This window comes from Macaca mulatta, chromosome 11, assembly GCF_049350105.2.
Source record: "Macaca mulatta isolate MMU2019108-1 chromosome 11, T2T-MMU8v2.0, whole genome shotgun sequence".
Classification (NCBI taxonomy): domain Eukaryota; kingdom Metazoa; phylum Chordata; class Mammalia; order Primates; family Cercopithecidae; genus Macaca; species Macaca mulatta.
The window spans coordinates 27,347,110-27,367,338 of NC_133416.1; the positions used below are offsets into that span (position 1 = coordinate 27,347,110).

The 20,229-nt window shown below is 40.3% G+C and overlaps 1 protein-coding gene across 1 annotated transcript in view; it reads left to right on the forward strand.

Moving 5' to 3' along the window:
* The first annotated feature begins 909 nt into the window (after positions 1–909).
* IRAG2 (inositol 1,4,5-triphosphate receptor associated 2) overlaps positions 910–20,229 on the forward strand; it is a 106,569-nt gene continuing 87,249 nt past the window's right edge. Inside the window, exons 1-7 of the mRNA XM_077953749.1 lie at positions 910–1,485; positions 1,822–1,935; positions 8,307–8,487; positions 12,047–12,126; positions 12,216–12,294; positions 13,998–14,156; positions 17,626–17,743. Of these exons, the coding sequence (XP_077809875.1) occupies positions 912–1,485; positions 1,822–1,935; positions 8,307–8,487; positions 12,047–12,126; positions 12,216–12,294; positions 13,998–14,156; positions 17,626–17,743 (1,305 nt within the window). The 5' untranslated portion in view covers positions 910–911. The remainder of the gene's footprint in view (positions 1,486–1,821; positions 1,936–8,306; positions 8,488–12,046; positions 12,127–12,215; positions 12,295–13,997; positions 14,157–17,625; positions 17,744–20,229) is intronic.

The following is a 20,229-nucleotide window of genomic DNA, read 5'->3' on the forward strand; positions in this document are numbered from 1 at the left end:
ACTGGACCTCCCATACTCAAGTGACCCTCCCACCCCCACCTCCTGAGTAGCGGGAACTACAGGCACACACCACCACACCCAGCCTGTATTATTTTAACTCTTACTAGTTTAGGGAAAATTTTGAGTGTATTTCCAAATTTCCGAGTTACTCCAAGAAGTGAGATTATGCTTCTTTTTTTTTAAAGGTCATATATCTTGCTATGCAATAAAACGATGCTGGAGTCAGACATTCTTTGACTCAAATCTTAGAGCTGTGACGATTAGCAAATTACTTGGCCTCTTTGAGTCTTAGCTTCTCTTTCTATAAAAGGGGGATATTTCCACACAACTGATAGGGTTTATGTGAAGTTTAGACATAATACACATAAAACACCTAATATGGGGCATATTAAGTTCTGAATAGAGGGCAACCAGTACAGTACCAATGGTAGGTATTCAAATGAGTTGTTAGCATCATTGTCACCTGCCCTATTAAAAACTAAAAAGCAATATGGTTATCTAGGCTCTGGAGCTGGACTGCCTGAGCTGCGGCACTTATTGGAGTGACTTGGGGTGTGTTGCTTATTCTCTTTCTGCCAGAGAATGGAGAAAGTAGTAATGTATATCTCAAAAAGTTGTTTTGAGGATGAAATGAGTTGATGGGTATGAAGAGCTTAGTACCATGCCTCATACTTGATAAATACTTTATATATGTTAGCTGTTATTTTCCTGAAATTTGGGGGCCAAAGTTAAATGCGTGGAAAATTTGCTTAGAGCAACTGAACATCTTGTTGTGATCCCTCCAAAGCTGACTTGGAAATAAATCACCTATTGCTAAATTATTGTTAGGAAAATGCTGACTTTTAAATATGTTTATCTACTTTTGCTTACACTTCAGCCACTTCATCTGTATACTTGGAGGAAAGTCAACAATGGCATCTCCAAGGAAGATAACTGAGAAGCGGCATAACCCAGTGGAAAGCATTTGTAGAAAGATCAGAGCCATCCACAAGAGAGAAGCAACTTCAAATCCAGTTCAGCAGATTATCAAATACCAGTCTAGCAGTTTTGATAGCCCACAGACCAACACCAAGAAAGATTTTGAAGAGGTACTGAGGAAAATGACTGCTGCTTGTGTTCCTACGCCTGACTCTCATTGGTCAAGTTCTGAGGAAGTGGATGCCTTCATTTCATCGCCTCAAATAATATCCCCAAGAACCCCATCCATCTCTCACCTCAGCTCCCCTGAGACTGCAACATACTCTGTTATTCTCACAAGTTCTGAAAATGTCTTAAAGCTGAAGTCACAGAGCAACAAGAATGATACATCTTTGATGTCACAGATCAGAAAAGCAGAGTGTTTCTCTAACAAGGATTTGAATAACTATTGTAGTGAAAATAATTTTAGTACCTTAACACCTGACTTTGATTCCACTTTTGGTCAAAGTTTGAAGGGTTTTGATCCTCAGGATTCAGTGGTAAAAAAATTATCTCTGAATGGACATGGTAAATATTCATCTTTTAATGTTTGTCCTTCCAGTAGAGCAATAAGCATATATACTTTTAGAATACCTAAACTAAAAAAAAAAAAAAAAAAAAAAAAATCTACATTATTAAAGTTTGGATGGAATCATCCATCTTTCCCTTTCTGTTTTAACTATGTTTGTTTCCGGAACAAAGCAGAACATCATGATGGGATTACTTAGATATAGGGGAGTATTTCCCTATATCTAAGGGGAAGGCCATTTATTGTGATAGGTTTTCTTTGTTAAACCACAAAAAGGAAAAGTAATCATTACAGCACAGAAAGCATCAGGATTTACAAACTTTTTCTTCTAATAGGATGGAAACAAGAAGCTGATGATGGTAAAGAAGATGTAACATACAGCATCAACAGGGCCTGTGAAGAAGAGGCACTCACCAATATTTTTAATGCATGTGACATAAAACAGAAAGGTAAGCTGAAAATTATCTGTTCAAATGTTTGGTAGGACTCGCCAAGTATCTGAACTTTCTATTGTGAGAGAAAGGGAAATGATTCATATGTGGGGCTCACTGTCTGTGTCTGCATATGTGATGGATGCCACCTAATTTGGGAATAAGGTTTGCTCTGTAGGGTTTGGTTATTTCGCTATAATTTCCCTGTACCTGTTTTGCATCAGCATATTTTAACAGTGACTTGAATGATTCTTTTTGAGCTTATCAGCTGACTTACCATCTTTATTTATTGAAGCTACTTACATGTCACAGGTGGTGACCCGCAGGAAATATGCTTTTCAAATATGTAAAACCACTATACAAGTTTAACTCAGAATTTTTAGTTAATTTTGGGCTTTCACTTCTGTTTTTCTTTAATTTTTATTTTTGAGACGTGTTTTTTAAAAAATTTCCAGACCTAAAACTACAAAAACCCTAGGAAATACCATTCTGGACATTGGCCTTGACAAATAATTTATTAATAAGTTCCCAAAAGCAATTGCCACAAAACAAAAATTGACAAGTGGGACCTAATTAAAGAACTTCTGCACAGCAAAAGAAACTGTCAACAGAGTAAACAATGTACAGAGAGGGAGAAGATATTCACAAACCATGCATGTGACAAAAGTCTAACATCTGGACTCTATGAGAAACTTAAACAATTCAACAAACAAAAAACACCATTAAAAAGTGGGCAAAGGACATGAACAGACACTTCTCAAAAGAAGACATACATGCAGCCAACAAATACATGAAAAAAATACTCATCATTACTAATTATTAGAGAAATACAAATCAAAACTGCAATGAGACACTGTCTCACACCAGTCAGAATGGCTGCTATGAAAAAGTCAAAAACCAACAGATGTCGGTGAGGTTATGGAGAAAAGAGAACACTTACACATTGCTGGTGGGAATATAAATTAGTTCAGCAACTGTGGACAGCAGTGTGGAGATTCCTCAAAGAACTTAGAGCTACCATTTGAGCCAGCAATCTGTCTACTGGGTATGTACCCGGAGGAATATAAATCATTCTACCTGAAAGGCACATACATTTATATGTTCATCACAGCACTGTTCACAATACAACAGACATGGAATCAACCCAAATGCCCATCAACAGAAGACTGGATAAATAAAAAGTGATACCTACACACCACAGAAGCCAAAAAAAGAAACAAGGTCATGTCCTTTGCTGCAACATGAATGCAGCTGGAGGCTATTATCCTAAGCGAACTAATGCAGGAACAGAAAACCAAATACTGCATGTTCTCAATTTTAAGTGGGAGTTAGACATTATATATACATGAGAACAGTAGATACAGGGACTACTTGAGCAGGGAGGCATGGGTTGAAAAACTACCAATCATGTATTATGCTCAGTACCTGGGTGATGGGATCATTTGTACACTAAACCTCAGCAACACGCAATTCACTCATGTAGCAAACCTGCATATATACCCCCTGAACCTAAAAGTTGAGAGAGAAAAAAAAATTCCACAAGTAATTTTAAGTATATAAATGATTCATGCTCATTGTAATAAAATTAATAATATACTGACAAGCAAAAAGAAGGAAAAATATTGGTAATCCTGTTCCCCTGAGTAACCATTGTTAGTGATTTGTTGTATATCTTTCCACAACTCCTGTCAATATGGTTTTGTTTTATTTGAATTCATAATTTTTTTGTTATAGAACATTTTAAACATATACAGAGGTAGAATTATATGATGAACCCTTATATATGTGTCATAACCAATTATGTCTCATTTCTAACCCTGCTCATTTTCCTCTCCTCTACTCTGGATTATTTGGAGGCAAATCCCAGAGATCACAGTATTTCATTCATAAATATTTCAGTAAAGATAATTCTAAAAGATAATTGACTAATTTAAAACACAACTACAATGCCATTATCATGATTTTGAAAATCATATACTTTTCTAATATTATCAAATGTCTTGTTAGTAGTCAAAATTTCTCATTTGTGTGATAGATACATATCCTTTTTTCCTTAAACAGTTTTACTGTTCAAGCCAATATCCAAGAAAGATTTGTTCATTGCAGTTGGTTGTCTGCCTTATCTCTGTTTCGCTTTCCATCTGTTTTTTGCATTTTGTTGTCTGTTAAAGAAACCCATCCATTGATTGATTAATTAATTGAGACAGAGTCTCACTGTTGTTGCCAAGGCTGGAGTGCAGTGGTGTGATCTTGGCTCGCTGCAACCTCTGCCACCCGGGTTCAAGTGATTCTCCTGCCTCAGCCTCTCAAGTAGCTGGGATTTCAGGTGCCCGCCACTACACCCAGCTGTTTTTTGTATTTTTAGTAGAAATGGGGTTTCACCATGTTGGCCAGGCTAGTCTCAAACTCCTGACCTCAGGTGATCCACTCACCTCGGCTTCCCAAAGTGTTGGGATTAGAGGCGTTAGCCACTGCACCCAGCCCATTCTTTTATTTCTTAGTTTACCACAATCTGAAATTTGGTGATTGTGTATCTGTAGGAACACAACCTGTTTCTCTGTCTCCTATATTTAGAAATATAATCAGATAAAAGTTTGAGGGTTTTTATTTATTTATTTATTTTTGTTTTGTAGGGGGGCAAGAATTCTATTAGGTTGGTACAATTGTGACTGGAGTTTTTACCATTGAAAGTAATGGCAAAAACCACAACTACTTTTGCATCAACCTAAATACATAGATGGTGTTATGTGTTTTCAACAGAAGGCAACTACTGATGATGAAGGCCTAGACTTATATTTTCATTAGATGTTGCAAATGGTAATATTCTATCATTCCTTCCAAATGTATCACCTGAAATACATCTATAATGAGAAATTCTACTCTGCTTTATCAACTATTTTGCTATACTGGTGTCCTGAAGGAGAGAGGCAGGATAAAAGATTCATTGATTCTCTTTATCTACCAGTTTTAAAAATACTAAATTGAGGCTAGGTGGGGTGGCTCATACCTGTAATCCCAGCAGTTTAGGAGGCCGAGGTGGAGGCTCTGCTTGAGCCCAGGAGTTTGAGACCACTCTGGGAGACATGGTGAAACCATGTCTCTACTAAAAATAGAAAAATTTAGGCTGGGTGCAGTGCTTCAAGCCTGTAATCCCAGCACTTTGGGAGGCCGAGGTGGGCAGATCACTTGAAGCCAGAAATTTGAGATCAGCCTAGTCAACATGGTGAAACCCCATCTCTACTAAAAATATAAAAATTACCCAGGCATGGTGGCACACACTTGTAATCCCAGCTACTAGGGAGGCTGAGGCATAAGAAGTGTTTGAACTCAGGAGGTGGAGGCTGCAGTGAGTTGAGATGGTGCCACTGCACTCCAGCCTGGGAGACAGAGCGAGACTCCATCTCAAAATAAAAGAAAAATTAGCTGAGCAACATAATTGCTAAAGATAGTTTAAGATATTTTCTTGGTCATCCTTTTTTTGTTTTAAATGATATACTAATGTATTCTCTGGTATGTGTGAGAATGTTTTCAAACTTGTTTTATAATCTGCTTTTTCTCATTTAATAATTTGAGTACCTGTCTTCACATAAAAAAATTTTCTTCATATCCTATACCATTTTTTGAGGTAACACGTTTAACCAGTCCATCTTAATTGAATATTTTTTTTTTTCTGCTTTAAAGATTATAATATGCCAGGCATGGTAGCTCAAGCCTATAATCCCAGAGATTTTGGAGGCCAAGGCGGGAAGATCATTTGAGGCTAGGAATTCAAGACCAGTCTGGACAACCTAGCAAGACCCTGTCTCTACAAAAAAATATTGTAAAAATTAGCTAGGCATGGTGGCACACGCCTGTAATCCCAGTTACTTGGAAGACTGAGATGGGAGGATGCCTTGAGCCCAGGAGGCTGAGGCTGCAATGAGCTATGATCATGCCACTACATTCTAGCCTGGGCAACAGAATGAGACTCTGTCTCAAAAAAATCCCAAAACTGTAATAAATATTTTACATATAAAATCACTATATTGAGCATTTGTAGCAAAATATTTGTCTGTACCCTTATTTATTTCTTTAGGATGAGTGGGGCTTATTTATTCCCAGAGAGCTCCTCTGCTTGGACAGGATTTAAGAAATTAATTCTCTGAAGAAAATAAGAAAGCTTCACTGAAGGGAAATAGGATGTGTATTAGCCAGGGCTCTCCGGTGGGAAGAGATATTTATATTTGTATCTATCAGTTTAATCTAGCTAGCTAAAGAGACTTGTCATAAGGAATTGGGTCATGCGATCATGGGGGCGGGCAAGTCCCAAGATATGCAGGGTGTCAGCAAGCCAGAGATTCAGGAGATTCAATGGTTTAGTCCCATTCCAAGTCCACAGGCCTAAGAACCAGGAGAGCTGCTGGTGTAGTTCCCATCCAAAAGCCACCAGGCTTGAGGCAAGGAAGAGCCAACATTTCAATTCAAGTCTAGAAGCAGGAAAAAAAAAAAAAATCAACATCACAGTTTGAAGGTAGGCAGGCAGGAGAGATTCTCTGTTACCTGGGAGAAGGTCAACTTGTTTGTTCTGTTCAGGCCTTCGACTGGTTGGATGAGGCCCACCTGAATTAGGTGGACAATCTGCTTTACTTGGTCTATAGATTTAGATGTTAATGTCATCCAAAAATACCCTCACAGAGACACCCAAAATAATGTATAACCAAATATCTAGGTACCCCATGGCTCAGGTTAACACATAAAATTAACCATCACAGGAAGCCTTTCTAGTTTTGATATGACAGAGGGCTTAGAGTTTTAGTGGAGGAAAATATGATAAATGGATTATTGCTGGCTTTCCAGCTTGCTTTCCAGTTCTTCTACAAATAAAAAATGCAATTCGCTGCTGGGTACGGTGGCTCACACCTGTAATCTCAGCACTTTGGGAGGCCCAAGCAGGTGGATCCCTTAAGTCCAGGAGTTCAAGAACAGCCTGGGCAACATGGCAAAATCCGATCTGTACAATAAATACAAAAATTAACTGGGTGTGGTGGCACATGCCTGTAGTCCCAGCTACTAGGGAGGCTGAGGTGGGAGGATCGCTTAAGGTCAAGAGATTGAGGTTGCAGTGAGCTGGGAGCATTCCAGCTGAGCAACAGAACAAGACCCTGTCTCAAAAAAAAACAAAAAAAAAAACAAAAAAAAAACCGTACAGTTCTCTCTCTAAATAACTGTATTAGTCAATTTATTTATCTTTCTTTCTTTCTTTTTTTTTTTTTTTTGAGACGGAGTCTCGCTCTGTCGCCCAGGCTGGAGTGCAGTGGCGCGATCTCGGTTCACTGCAAGCTCCGCCTCCCGGGTTTACGCCATTCTCCTGTCTCAGCCTCCCGAGTAGCTGGGAATACAGGCGCCCGCCACCTCGCCTGGCTAGTTTTTTTGTATTTTTTAGTAGAGACGGGGTTTCACCGTGTCAGCCACGATGGTCTCGATCTCCTGACCTCGTGATCCACCCGTCTCGGCCTCCCAAAGTGCTGGGATTACAGGCTTGAGCCACCGCGCCCGGCCTATTTATCTTTCTAATACTGTAACATCTAAATGACATGCTGAAGTTTAAATAACATTAAAGTTATTAATAACTTTGAAGTTATTCAGCCTCCTTTATGAGTATCTCCTCCTTCTAATTATGAGATTTTTTTTTCTGATGTCATGGTCTATCCTTATTTCCTTAAGGGAAGAACCATCTCTGGGGCATATGCCCTTTCAAACTTCTACTTAATTTTTCCCTCTCCTTTGCAAGTAGCCAGCCCAAGGCAGGCCTTTGATGGGAGTAAAAGAAAAGTCTTTGTTTAAAAAAGATTGGTGCTTCAATGACTAACATAGTTTGGATGATTTTATTTTCTGAATGTGATAGTAGGGATGACTGTCTAAAAATGCCACCTCCACCCCCTAAAAAGTAGAAATTTTCACTTGAGATTGAAATTTTAACTGCAGCAGAGAAAAAACTTCCTTCATTGAATGCTTTTTAAGGAACTGAAAGGAAAAAAATGTAATGTTATTTTGGTCACGTCTCACGAGAAATTATTGATTACGTATATCATCAATATTTAAAGCTCACAGCTCTGTGTGATAGGTATCATCGTCCCCATCTCAGATAAAGAAACAGGTTCAGAGAGGTTAAGTAATAGTCCCAAAGCTACACAGCTGGTAATCTTCGGAGCCAAGATTTGACACTAGGTCCATTAGACTTGAGCCCAAAGCCAGTGTTCTTTACACTGTAACATGCCAGCTCCACAGGACTGCCAGGGTTCTATAGCATGTTTCTAGGATCAGGAGACATGAAAGAGATAGGTACTTCACTTGTTAAAAATATAACTTTCTCCATCTTTCAGAACTGATCTGCTCTTCTTTTTCCAAAGGCTCAGTAGGAGTGGCCAAAATAATTGATTTCCTGAGACAGACAACTAGCCAAAATTCTGAAGACAGTGGCCTTGAGCAGTTGTGGAACATGCTTGATCCTGAGAAGAGAGACCCACATGCGGACCTGGAAACTTTCCAGGCCATGATGAAAGAATCGATGGCTTACTGTGGAAACAAATGGTAATCAGAGTCCTAGTGGGATGCAGTTTAAGGTTCTATTTTAACAATTGATTATAATTATGCTAATTACTGTTTCCTGTGTCGATGGAAATACTATCATCCAACGCTGTAGCGTGCATTAGAATCACCTGAATGATGTTAAACCTGATTGCTGGGGCCCCGCCACTGTGATTCAGTAGATCCGGGGTGAAGCCTGATAATTTACATTCTAACAAGTTTCCGATGATATTGATGCTGGGAGTGGGCTGGACATGCTTTGGGAACTACTGCTGTCATTCATTTCTTGTGATTAGTGGGGAGCACATGTTATATTCTCACAGAGAATTGAGCTGATATATGAGTCAGGTGAATTATTAATACTATCAAATCTCCAAATGTATTTAAATTGAATAATAGACTCCTTTTTAAGAGCAGTGGGACTAGTCAGTGAATGTAATTTGGAATCCTAGAATATAGGGAGGCTAAGGGGAAAAAGAAAGAATGGTAGAATAGGAAAAAGAAAAAGGTAAAGGAGGAGAAAAGCATCCATGATCTCAGGTGCCCTTGGCAGATGCTGGAGATGTGTATCTTCTTCCACAGAAAGCGAATTCCTCTTTTTTTTTTTTTTTTTTTTTTTTTGCGATGGAGTTTCACTCTGTTGCCCAGGCTGGAATACAGTGGTACAATCACTGCTCACTGCAACCGCTGCCTCCTGGGTTCAAGTGATTCTCCCACCACACCCTCCAGAGTAGCTGGAATCACAGGTGTGCGCCACCATGCCTGGCTAATTCATGTATTTTTAGTAGAGATGGGGTTTCATAATGTTGGCCAGGCTGGTCTCGAACTCCTGACCTCAGCTGATCTGCCCACCTTGGCCTCCCAAAGTGCTGGGATTACAGGTGTGAGCCACCTGCTGCACCTGGTCAAGAAGCCTAATTCCTATGCCTCCTATTCAGCCACCAATCTTCACCTATCTGCCGATGCATGCTAGGATTTGCTTGAAGAAAATGTCGACTGGGCACGGTGGCTCACACCTGTAATCCCAGCATTTTGGGAGGCTGAGGAGAGTGGATCAGCTGAGATTGGGAGTTGGAGACCAGCCGGGCCAACATGGTAAAACCCTGTCTTTACTAAAAATACGAAAATTAGCTGGGCATGATGGTGCATGCCTGTGATCCCAATCACTTGGGAGGCTGAGGTGGGAGAATTGCTTGAAGCCAGGAGGCGGAGGTTGAAGTGAGCCGAGATTGTGCCACAGCACTCTAGCTTGGGCAACAGAGTGAGACTCCATCTCAAAAAAGAGAAAATGTCAAGCCCAAGGAATGGAAAAGCTTACCAGATTTCTGGTAGGATTAGGATGTATAGATAAGAAAATATGACTGAAATGTTGCATGCCATACACAGGTTATTCATGAAGGCAAGATAAATATATAGAAATAAGTAATGTTAGTGTAATCAAAAACTGCAAATACAGATAATATATCATTTTTACCCATGGGTTTAATGAAGATTTTAAAAAATGACTGTATCCCATGTTGTGGGCTGTGAAAAGGGTGGACAAATAAGCCCTCCCACATATCACTGGGAGTAGTGCAAGTTGGCATAGTTTTTTTAAAGAGCAATTTAGGAATGTGTATCAGGCCCTTAAACATATGCAGTCTTGGCCAGGTGTGGTGGCTCATGCTTGTAATCCCAGCACTTTGGAAGGCCAAGGTGGGAGGATCACCTGAGGCCAGGAGTTTCAGACCAGTCTGGGCAACTTAGCAAGATCCTGTCTTACAAGTAATTAACAAATTAGCCAGGTGTGGTGGCATGCGCCTATAGTCCAGGCTACTTGGGAGGCTGAGGAAGGAGGATTGCTTGAGCCCAGGAGTTTGAGGCTGCAGCGAGCTGTGACAGAGCCACTACACTTCAGCCTGGGCAAGAGAGTGAGGCCCTGTCTCCAAAACAAAAACAAAAACCAAAGGCAGCCTCTTTGAGAAGTAATGTAACTTTAAGAAAGATAATTAATTGTAAACACTAATATAGAAGGTAGAAGGTAGTTTATGACAGTGATAAATAAAAGCAATCTAGATATTTAAAAAGAAACAATTGGACAAATTATAGTACTTCCATACACTAGAATACTAGTCATTCAAAGTAATAATATTTGATAAGAGAAATTCATGTAATTACTTCACATAAATAGGTCATAGATCTGTACATGTAGTATAATCCCATTTTTGGAAGAAATAAAAATATGCATAGGAAAATGTTAGAAAGAATTTATGCCAAAATGATTATTTTTGCATAATGGTTTTAATTTTTTGTTTTCTTATGAATTTAATATTTCTAAAATATGTAGGTTTGTATAATAAAGATATTAATAAGTATAAAACAGCATGAAAAAAGAAAAAAACCATTTTTATAACAAGTATAAAGGAAAAAACATGGGCGGTAGAAATACAGAAGAGCAGAAACTCAGACATGGGGATGGACGTGAACACAGGAAGTCAGAACACTGAGTTCTTTCATTCCCCCAACGTGTGACAGATATCTCACAATGACAAACAATGAGATGTAAACATATATTTTTGAATTTTGTGGCTGCTCCAGAGAGGTGCTTAGGTTAAGTAACAAAACTTGAATTATAATATAAGACTCTGAAAGGAAATGGTTGAAATGTTTTATTTATTTTTTTTTTTTTTTGAGACGGAGTCTCGCTCTGTCACCCAGGCTGGAGTGCAGTGGCCGGATCTCAGCTCACTGCAAGCTCCGCCTCCCGGGTTCACGCCATTCTCCTGCCTCAGCCTCCCGAGTAGCTGGGACTACAGGCGCCCGCCACCTCGCCCGGCTAGTTTTTTGTATTTTTTAGTAGAGACGGGGTTTCACCGTGTTAACCAGGATGGTCTCGATCTCCTGACCTCGTGATCCGCCCGTCTCGGCCTCCCAAAGTGCTGGGATTACAGGCTTGAGCCACCGCGCCCGGCCTGAAATGTTAATATGTTTATTTTGCAGTTCAAGCTAGAGTGTGTGTGCTGCACACCCTGTACAGAGGGCTTCCCAGATTCCAGAAGTAAAATGCTCGAAGTAAAATTAGTCGAGGTTCTATTTGGTTCTCCATGAGAAAGGGAAAATGTATCCCTGTCAATATATCCCAAAGTATTCGTTGTTCATGTATTTCCTTCTCAATCTCTTAAGCCCCATGATCTTGCAACCTCCACTAATCTCCACTTACCACTCCAACCTATGTCTATTTCCTAATCCACCGAGACCCCACATCTCCTAATCATACGCTGCCTACGTGTTTTCTTTTTCATATTAACTAAAAGTGTATGGATGGTGGAGGAATGCCTAATGTACCACCTACATTAGAAACAGTTGCACTAGGAACACAAATTCTTTTCTATCACTCTAAGTACCTAGCATAGGACTGGGCTCCAAATAGTTGTTGAATTAATATGTATTTTTTTAACTCAGAAGGAAATACCTGAAAAGGAAAGTACAGAGCATAAATCTAAAAAAAAAAAAAAAAAAGAGGACAAAACTGTGGTCAGGCAAAGAATCCTAGCTCACTGGTTTTGGTTTTTTTTGGCTACAGGGAAGGAGTGAATCATAGATTAAGCAGCATCATTGATGATTCTGTTTTTGAACAGGATGGCATAAAATCAGATGGAACAAGTATGTATGTGTTTCTTCAGGATTGTTCTGTTTTCTTACGGTTTGGAGAAAATGATTTTCTTTTCATAAAACTCTTGTATGTGTTTCAGTGAAGATGAGCACAGATACAACAGATTCTACGTCGGGGAGCTTTGAGGCTTTGGGAGGAGACACATCTAAAGGAGTCTTGTAAGCCTTACTCTGCTTTCGCAAGTGTTTCAACTTCATTTTTCTTGTTTATATAAATCTATGTATTTCAGTTATGATAAAGTCACTTTGCTCTTTTTTTGCAGTAAACATAAATGATTTTAAATTCTTAACTGATTCTAATAACGCCTGCATTACAGTTTCACTAGGAACACAAATTCTCGTGTGACTAGTAATCCAAAAATCACTTGCTCTCTCATGAAGCCCTTCTCCTTCATTAATTTCATGAGCTTCTTGTAGGGAAAAAGTTCCACTTGAAGTAGGGTTATGATATTGACCTTAAGCTCTTTTGGAAATTATTTTAAAGCACTTCTTTAGTAGAATCTTTTAGACATGAATGAGAAAAGCTGTTTCCCATGACATGTGTAAGTTTTAGATATTAAGGAGAGTGGTTCTGCCTCTCCCTTATTTTATCTTTGCCACTTCGGGTTTATCCATAAAGAAAAGTGGTGTGGGCTGGGCGCGGTGCCTCATGCCTGTAATCCCAGCACTTTGGGAGGCCGAGGTGGATGGATCACTTGAAGTCAGAAGTTTGAGACCAGCCTGGCCCACATGGTGAAACACCGTCTCTACTAAAAATACAAAAATTAGCCGGGCATGGTGGCACGTGCCTGTAATCCCAGCTACTTGAGAGGCTGAGACACGAGAACGGCTTGAACCTGGGAGGTGGAGGTTGCAGTGAGCTGAGATTGTGCCACTGCACTCCAGTCTGGGCGACGGAGCCAGACTCTATCTCAAAAAAAAGAAAAGAAAAGAAAAGTGCAGTGGGAACTATGTTCTCACTGAGCTAGGCCCTGGGATAAGATAGCAAAAAAGAAAAGGAGGCCTGGGGCTCCATGAAACACACAGTCCAGACTCTGAAAGGATTTGTGAACTGATGCCATGGCAGATGATGCTCATAAACATTGACAAGTTATACAAAACATTAGGAAAGATGAGTCTGAATTGTGAGCCACAGACTACAATGATAAGACTCTAGGAATTGTTTCCTAGGGAAACCTGCTGAGATTCCTTCACGGAAAGAATATAGGCTGGGCAGGGTGGCTCATGCCTTTAATCCCAGCACTTTGGGAGGCTGAAGCGGGTAGATCACTTGAGGTCAGGAGTTCAAGACCAGCCTGGTCAACATGGTGAAACCCCATCTCTACTAAAAACACAAAAATTAGCCGGGTGTGGTGGCGGGCGCCTGTAGTCCCAGCTACTCTGGAGGCTGAGGCAGGAGAATCACTTGAACCTGGGAGGCAGAGGATTGTGCTACTGCACTCCAGCTTGGGCGACAGAGCAAGACTCTGTCCCAAAAAATGAAAAAAAAAAAAAAAAAGAATATCGTGTCCATTTATTTCAGAATCTCTCATATTCCAGGCAAAAATAGGAACTCTTCAGTTTAGAAGACAGATGTTGAGAGTCAGGGGGAAAAGAATCAACAAAAACTGGAAGTTGATTTTACAACTGGCAAATGATGGCTACTTGGAAATTTTGGGAAACATCTTTGACGCTATTGTAATAAACATCTGAATAACTACTGTATCAATCGATTATGTTTATGATGACAGATGAGGGTAAAGTTAAAAAACAAAACAAAACTCACCAGAATATCAAAATTTGGTTTGTTTAACCATATACCTTATTTTATTGGAAGGCATTAGTGACGTGAAGGTTATTTTCATCTATTCTTTCGCTTGCAGAGAGGTGTCTGATTTGATTGCCTACGTAGCAGACCTTCATTTCAACAAACAAAAACTTGAAGAAGAAAATAGTAAGTTTAAGTTGGCTTTAGAAAACCTGGAAGAAACTAACAGCCAGTTATCAGAGGACTGTACCGAATTGCGCCTTCAGGTAAAAAGGTGAGCCACAGTAGGGTCCGGTGTGCTGGGAACTTTCAGTTCTTTTTTCTTTTTAAAAATACCTTTTAAAAATTGAGAGTCACATAGTATAAAATTCATTCTCAAAGTATACAATTCAGTGTTTTTAGAGTATATTCTCTGCTTGGGCATGGTGGCTCATGCCTGTAATCCCAGCACTTGGGGAGACTGAGGCAAGTGAATCACTTGAGGTCAGGAGTTTGAGACCAGCCTGGCCAACATGGTGAAACCCCATCTCTACTGAATATACAAACATTAGCTGGGCATGGTGGCACGATCCTGTAATTCCAGCTATTCCGGAGGCTGAGGCAAGAGAATCGCTTGAACCTGGCAGGTGGAGGTTGCAGTGAGCCAAGATTGTGCCATTGCACTCCAGCTTAGGTGACAGAGCAAGACTCTGTCTCAAAACAAAACAAAACAAAAAATTGAGTATATTCTCAAGGTTGTGCAATCATCACCATTATCCAATGCCAGGATATTTTCATCACTCCAAAAAGAAACTCCATACTTATCAGCAGGTACTCTCCATTTCCTCTCTTCTTAGCCCCTGGCAACCTCTATTCTACTTTCTGTCTCTATAGATTAGCCTATTCTGGGCATTATATATAAATGGAATCATACAATATGTGAACTTTTGTGTGTAGCTTATTTCGCTTAGCATAATGTTTTTAAGGTTCATCCATGTTATAGTGTGTATTACTACCTCATTTCTTTTTATGGCTGAATAATATTCAATTGTATAGATATATCAGATTTTGTTTATCCGTTCTTCAGATGATGGACATTTGGGGTGTTTCCACTTTTTGGCTATTAGGAATAATGCTGCCATGAACATTCATGCATGAGTTTTTGACTGGGAATGTTTCTTTCATTCTTTTTTTTTTTTGGAGACAGGGTCTCACTTTGTCACCCAGGCTGGAGTACAGCGGCATGATCTCAGCTCACTGCATGCAACCTCCATCTGCTGGGCTCAAGTGCTTTTCCGGCCTCACCCCCTCTCCCCCAAGTAGCTGGGACTACTGGCACGTGCCACCATGCCTGGCTAATTTTTGTGTTTTTGTAGAGACAAGGTCTTGCCATGTTGCCCAGGTTGGTCTTGAATGCCTGGTCTCAAGTAATCTGCTCACCTCGTCCTCCCAAAGTGCTGGGATTATAGGAGTGAGCCTCCATGCCCAGTCACATGTTTCACTAAAGCATTCTCATCCTCAAAATCTTTGACCTTGTCTAGTCCAGTCTCCAAACTAATCTTTAAAAAAGTTGCTTACCTCAAGTCCTCTTCATTTCACAATGGCTTATTTATTACTTAACTGAAATATAACAATTCAAAGTTTCTTTAACAAAACTGCTTTGAATGAATGGGTTGGTCAGGATTTTTGGTTGGAAGCACTGGAATCTAACTCTGGTTAAATAAGCAGTCAAGAAACATCTGAAAGGAATTAAGTAACTCACATAACGGACAGAAAGGCTGGAGAATCCAGATGGGCAATCAGAACGCCACTGTCTGCAAAATTAAGCCACGTGTCTTTCTCTTTTCTCCTTCCCCTAATCCTTTCTGAAGAGTGTCTGTTTCCTTTGGGTTCCCGCAACCTAGTTTTGATACTGTCTAGTTGTCCCATCATAGTGTAATTTGTTTTCTGTATTAAATGTTTAGGCAGGAGAGTTCCCTTGACCCCCTTGTGGGACTTGCAACAAGGATGCTTGTTTGCTCAGCTGTCACGCTCCAAACCCTTGAAGGAGGGGGAGCATGCAGCTGAGCAGGTGTAGGAGCTGGCGTGAGTGCCTTTGGGTGCCAGCAGGCACAAACCCTGTACCAGCCTGTGGCAGCATCTAGGGGTTGCCCACAACCTCTGGAGCCCCAGAGGGCATGTGTTACAAGTAATACTCTTTTAGCATTTGCCATCCATGGACAGCTAAGAGTTAAACTAGCTCAGTGGAGGATCAAGGTGACAGCCTTTTTCATCCTGCCCTCTTGGTACCTGGGTTCTTGTCCAACATCCAGGAAGAATCAGGTCACACAGACTTGAAGGATGGTGAACGTGGAGATTGTATCGAGTGGTGGATGTGGTTCTCAGCAGGATGGGGAGCTGGAAAGGGGATGGCCTGGAAAGATAATCTTCCCCTGGAGTTTAGCTGTCCCAGCCAAACTCCTGCCCGACAGTCCCTGGCCAAACTCCTCTCTGACTTTAGTCTCTGATGTCCAACTGCCTCTCCTCCTCTTGACATTCAGAGCTTCTTCTCTTTTCTCCTTCTATTTCATGCTGCTCTGCTCCTCTGCCAGTGGAGCTTGGAGTTTTTATGGGTACAGGATGGGGGCGTGGTGGGCCAAAAGGCAACATTCAGGTGGGAAAACGGGGATGCAAAGTTCTCATTTAGGGCCATGGGTCCAGGCTTGAGGATGGAGCCCTTGCCAGGGACCCTGCCCTTTTCTACCTAGTATTTCCCTGCCTCCTGTTTATATCACTGTAACCTCCTTGATGGGAGGAACTATGTCATATTCATCCTGTTTAGCCTAGTGCTTAGTAGAATATCTACTGTAGAACAGCACTACCTTCCTTCCAGTTGCCTACAAGCCAGAAACCCTTATCTCTTTTGATTCTTTTCATACTGTATTGTCATTATGATTGTCTATTTACTCCACTAGGCTATAAACGCCAGATGAGTAGAGTTCTCTGGATTCAGTCATTCTTCCCTTCTTTGATGCCTAGCTCAGTGCCTGGGACAGGTTCAGCCCTCAATTAGTATTTGTTAAATGATCAATGTAATTTCTTAGGATAAAAAGTATATCTTCTTTGAAGCCTTTGTTCCTAAGGGAACAGTCTATAATCTAGTGGGAGCTGCAAATAGGTAATTTCATGATATGGATTACCATAATTCATTTAATCAGTTTCCTGTTGGTGGATGTTTAGGTTTTTTTCCCATGCTTTGTTATAATCAACAGTATGATAAACTTCTTTATAGGATATGTCGTATAGAGACTTGGTAATTATTTATTTGTTTAGTTGTCATATCTCTCCATAGTATGTAAGCTTTATAAGACCAAGGACCATGTCCCTTTGTTCACCATTGTAGCCTGCATTGTAGAGCACCTAGAACATGGTATTATTCAATAAATATTTGTGGAACAGCATTAACTAACATTACGTCTTAGTAGGGGGAAAGAACCAGGTGATTCAGCCAATGATGAATTTCAAAGGGATCCTCTAAATCTTTAGCTTCAGGAATACATTTGTCTGTTTTCCCCCTAGTCTCCATTCCCCACTCCCCACTTTCTCCAAATTCCTTCCTTTTCCAAGGACTGAAAGATCATGGGTATATTTTTACTATTGTGGGCATCTGGTTTAAGCCTTTAGTGGTTTTCAACTTGGGTCCAAAATAGTCCTTGGCTGTTCTTAGTGTCTTTGACGGTTATATTTGAGGTTTTGCTCATGGCCTTCTCCCCCCACCCCCACAGTGCCCACCAAGCTATTATGAGAACAAATCTGTTAAAAGAAGAACTGGAGGAACTGAAACTTAGTATGAATGCTTCAGAAGAGCAGAAGAGCATGATTGTAGCCCAGAGCAAACAATTAGTAAGTCATCTATTATAGTACTTTGAATTTGGCATATAATTTACATAACTGAAATATACAAGAGGACTTATCTGGTGGAACATCAGAAGTCAATAGGCTGATGAATGAATTGGTAAGACTTTAGAAAAGTAAAGGCAGGTAGGATTTTTTTAAATCTGTGCTTTTCTTTTCTTTCTTTTCTCTTTTCTTCTTTCTTCTTTTTCTTTCTTTTCTTTTCTTTTTTTTTTTTTTTTTTGAGACAGGATCTTGCTCTGTTGCCCAGGCTGGAGTGCAGTGGCAGGATCATGGTTCACTCCAGCCTCAACCTCCCAAGCTCAAGGGATCCTCCTGCTTCAGCTTCCAAAGTGTTGGGATTATAGGCGTGAGCCACTGTGCTTGGCCTCCTTTTCAATCAAGATTTAAATTTTTTACATGTTTCTCAGTCACATTCACAATAGTTTGTGAAAATCCAGAAAATATTTGGAATGCCTCCTAAAGTCAATAGGAGAATTCAAAAATATCTGATACTAAAAACCACTTGAATTTATAAACATCTGTGAAACTTTCACCTTTTTTCTCAGATTAAAAAAAAAGTCAGTTCTCTCAGTACTTACAGGTTACTGAGAAGCCCCATAAATCATTCCTTATGCTAAATAAGCACATGCTTGTAATTTCAGAGCGAAAGACTCATTTAGACTAAACTTTAACTCAGATGCCAGAGAAGTGATCATTTTTATTGAGAAGCTTCAACTGTTGAATAGAGAATTAGTAATAATCTTCAGAATCCTGATAGATTCCAGCAGTACTCTAGCATGGTTAACTGTGGAAAGAAGTGGCTGAAAGTCATTCCGACTAATTTGTTTCAGGTATCAGTTGCAAAACTGTTGTTAGTCTCTAAATCACGGAGAGACTTGGTTCCAGCCCTATGGCGGTCCCTTATGACCTCCCACAAACAAAATAACCTCGTTTAGCTTAGCTCTTGCCTCAGTAGTAAAATGTGGGGACTAGCCCATTGAATACCAGGTCTTCTGTGACCCTGCAAGTCTATATGGATGCATTATAGGAAAGACTCAATCTGGGACCACTGAGGAGCTTCTAACTGAAGGCAATGGAGAGAACTGGTCAAGAGCCCACGCTTGGGAGTCAGACTGCCTGCATTCAAGTTCTGGCTCCAAGGGCTGTGTGACTTTAGCCCTGCTACATAATCACTCTAAGCCCCTGGGTCCTCCTAGATAAAATGGAGATAACAATACTACTTACCCTAAGGCTGGGAGGGATAAATGAGCTAGCGCATGTAAAGCATTCAATGTCCTTTTTTTCCTCTTAGGTGTTGGTAATGTGAAATTGCTATTGATTAAAGTGCAGAATTTTGGCCTGCACGGTGGCTCATGCCTGTAATCCCAGGACTTTGGGAGGCTGAGACAGGTGGGTCACTTGAGGTCAGGAGTTCAAGACCAGCCTGGCCAACATGGTGAAACCCCGTCTCTACTAAAAATACGAAAATTAGCCAGGCATGGTGGTGCACAATTGTAATCGCAGCTACTTGGGAGGCTGAGGTGGGAGGATCGCTTGAACCTAGGAGGTGGAGACTGCAGTGAGCCGAGATTGTTCCACTGCATTCCAGCGTGGGTGACAGAGTGAGACTTGGTCTCAAAAAATAAATAAATAAATAAATAAAAGGAAAGTGTAGAGTCCTAGATACAGAACCCTAATCATTTGCAATTTGTAGTGCTTTATAATTTCAAAAGATTTAGTTCATACTTCATCTCATAGGTAATAATAGAAAATCTGTAAGGTAGAAACAGAAGTTGCTGTGTTTTTGTATACTAAAAAATGTAATAGAGCAATAAAGTTCAGAGAAAGTTTTTAATTGTTCAAAGTCCATTGTCCAATAAATGATAGATCTAAATTAACCATTCTGTGGTGTATATGTACTTCAGAACATCATATTATACATGATAAAACCATATGATGTTATTTATCTGTCAATTTTTTAAAAAAATGGTAGGGCCGCCGGGCGCAGTGGCTCATGCCTGTAATCCCAGCACTTTGGGAGGCTGAGGTGGGCGGATCGCCTGAGGTGAGGAGTTCAAGGCTAGCCTGGCCAACATGGTAAAACCCCGTCTCTACTAAAAATACAAAAAGTAGCCAGGTGTGGTGGCAGGCGCCTGTAATTCCAGCTACTTGGGAGACTGAGGCAGGAGAATCACTTGAACCTGGGAGGCAGAGATTGCAGTGAACCGAGATCGCACCATTGCACCCCAGCCTGGGCAACAAGAGCGAGACTTCGTCTCAAAAAAAAAAAAAAAAAAAAAAAAGGTAGGGCCAGAATTGAACTCAGGTATTCAGATTTTAAGTACAGGGGCGGGTGTTTATTATTGTGTCAATGACATCCTGGCTTGAGATATTTTTTCTTTCGTTTTTATATTATAAGGGTAATGCCTATTTACTTTATAAAAATTAAAAAAATGCATATTAACAAATAAAAAGTTTTGCAACATTCTTAA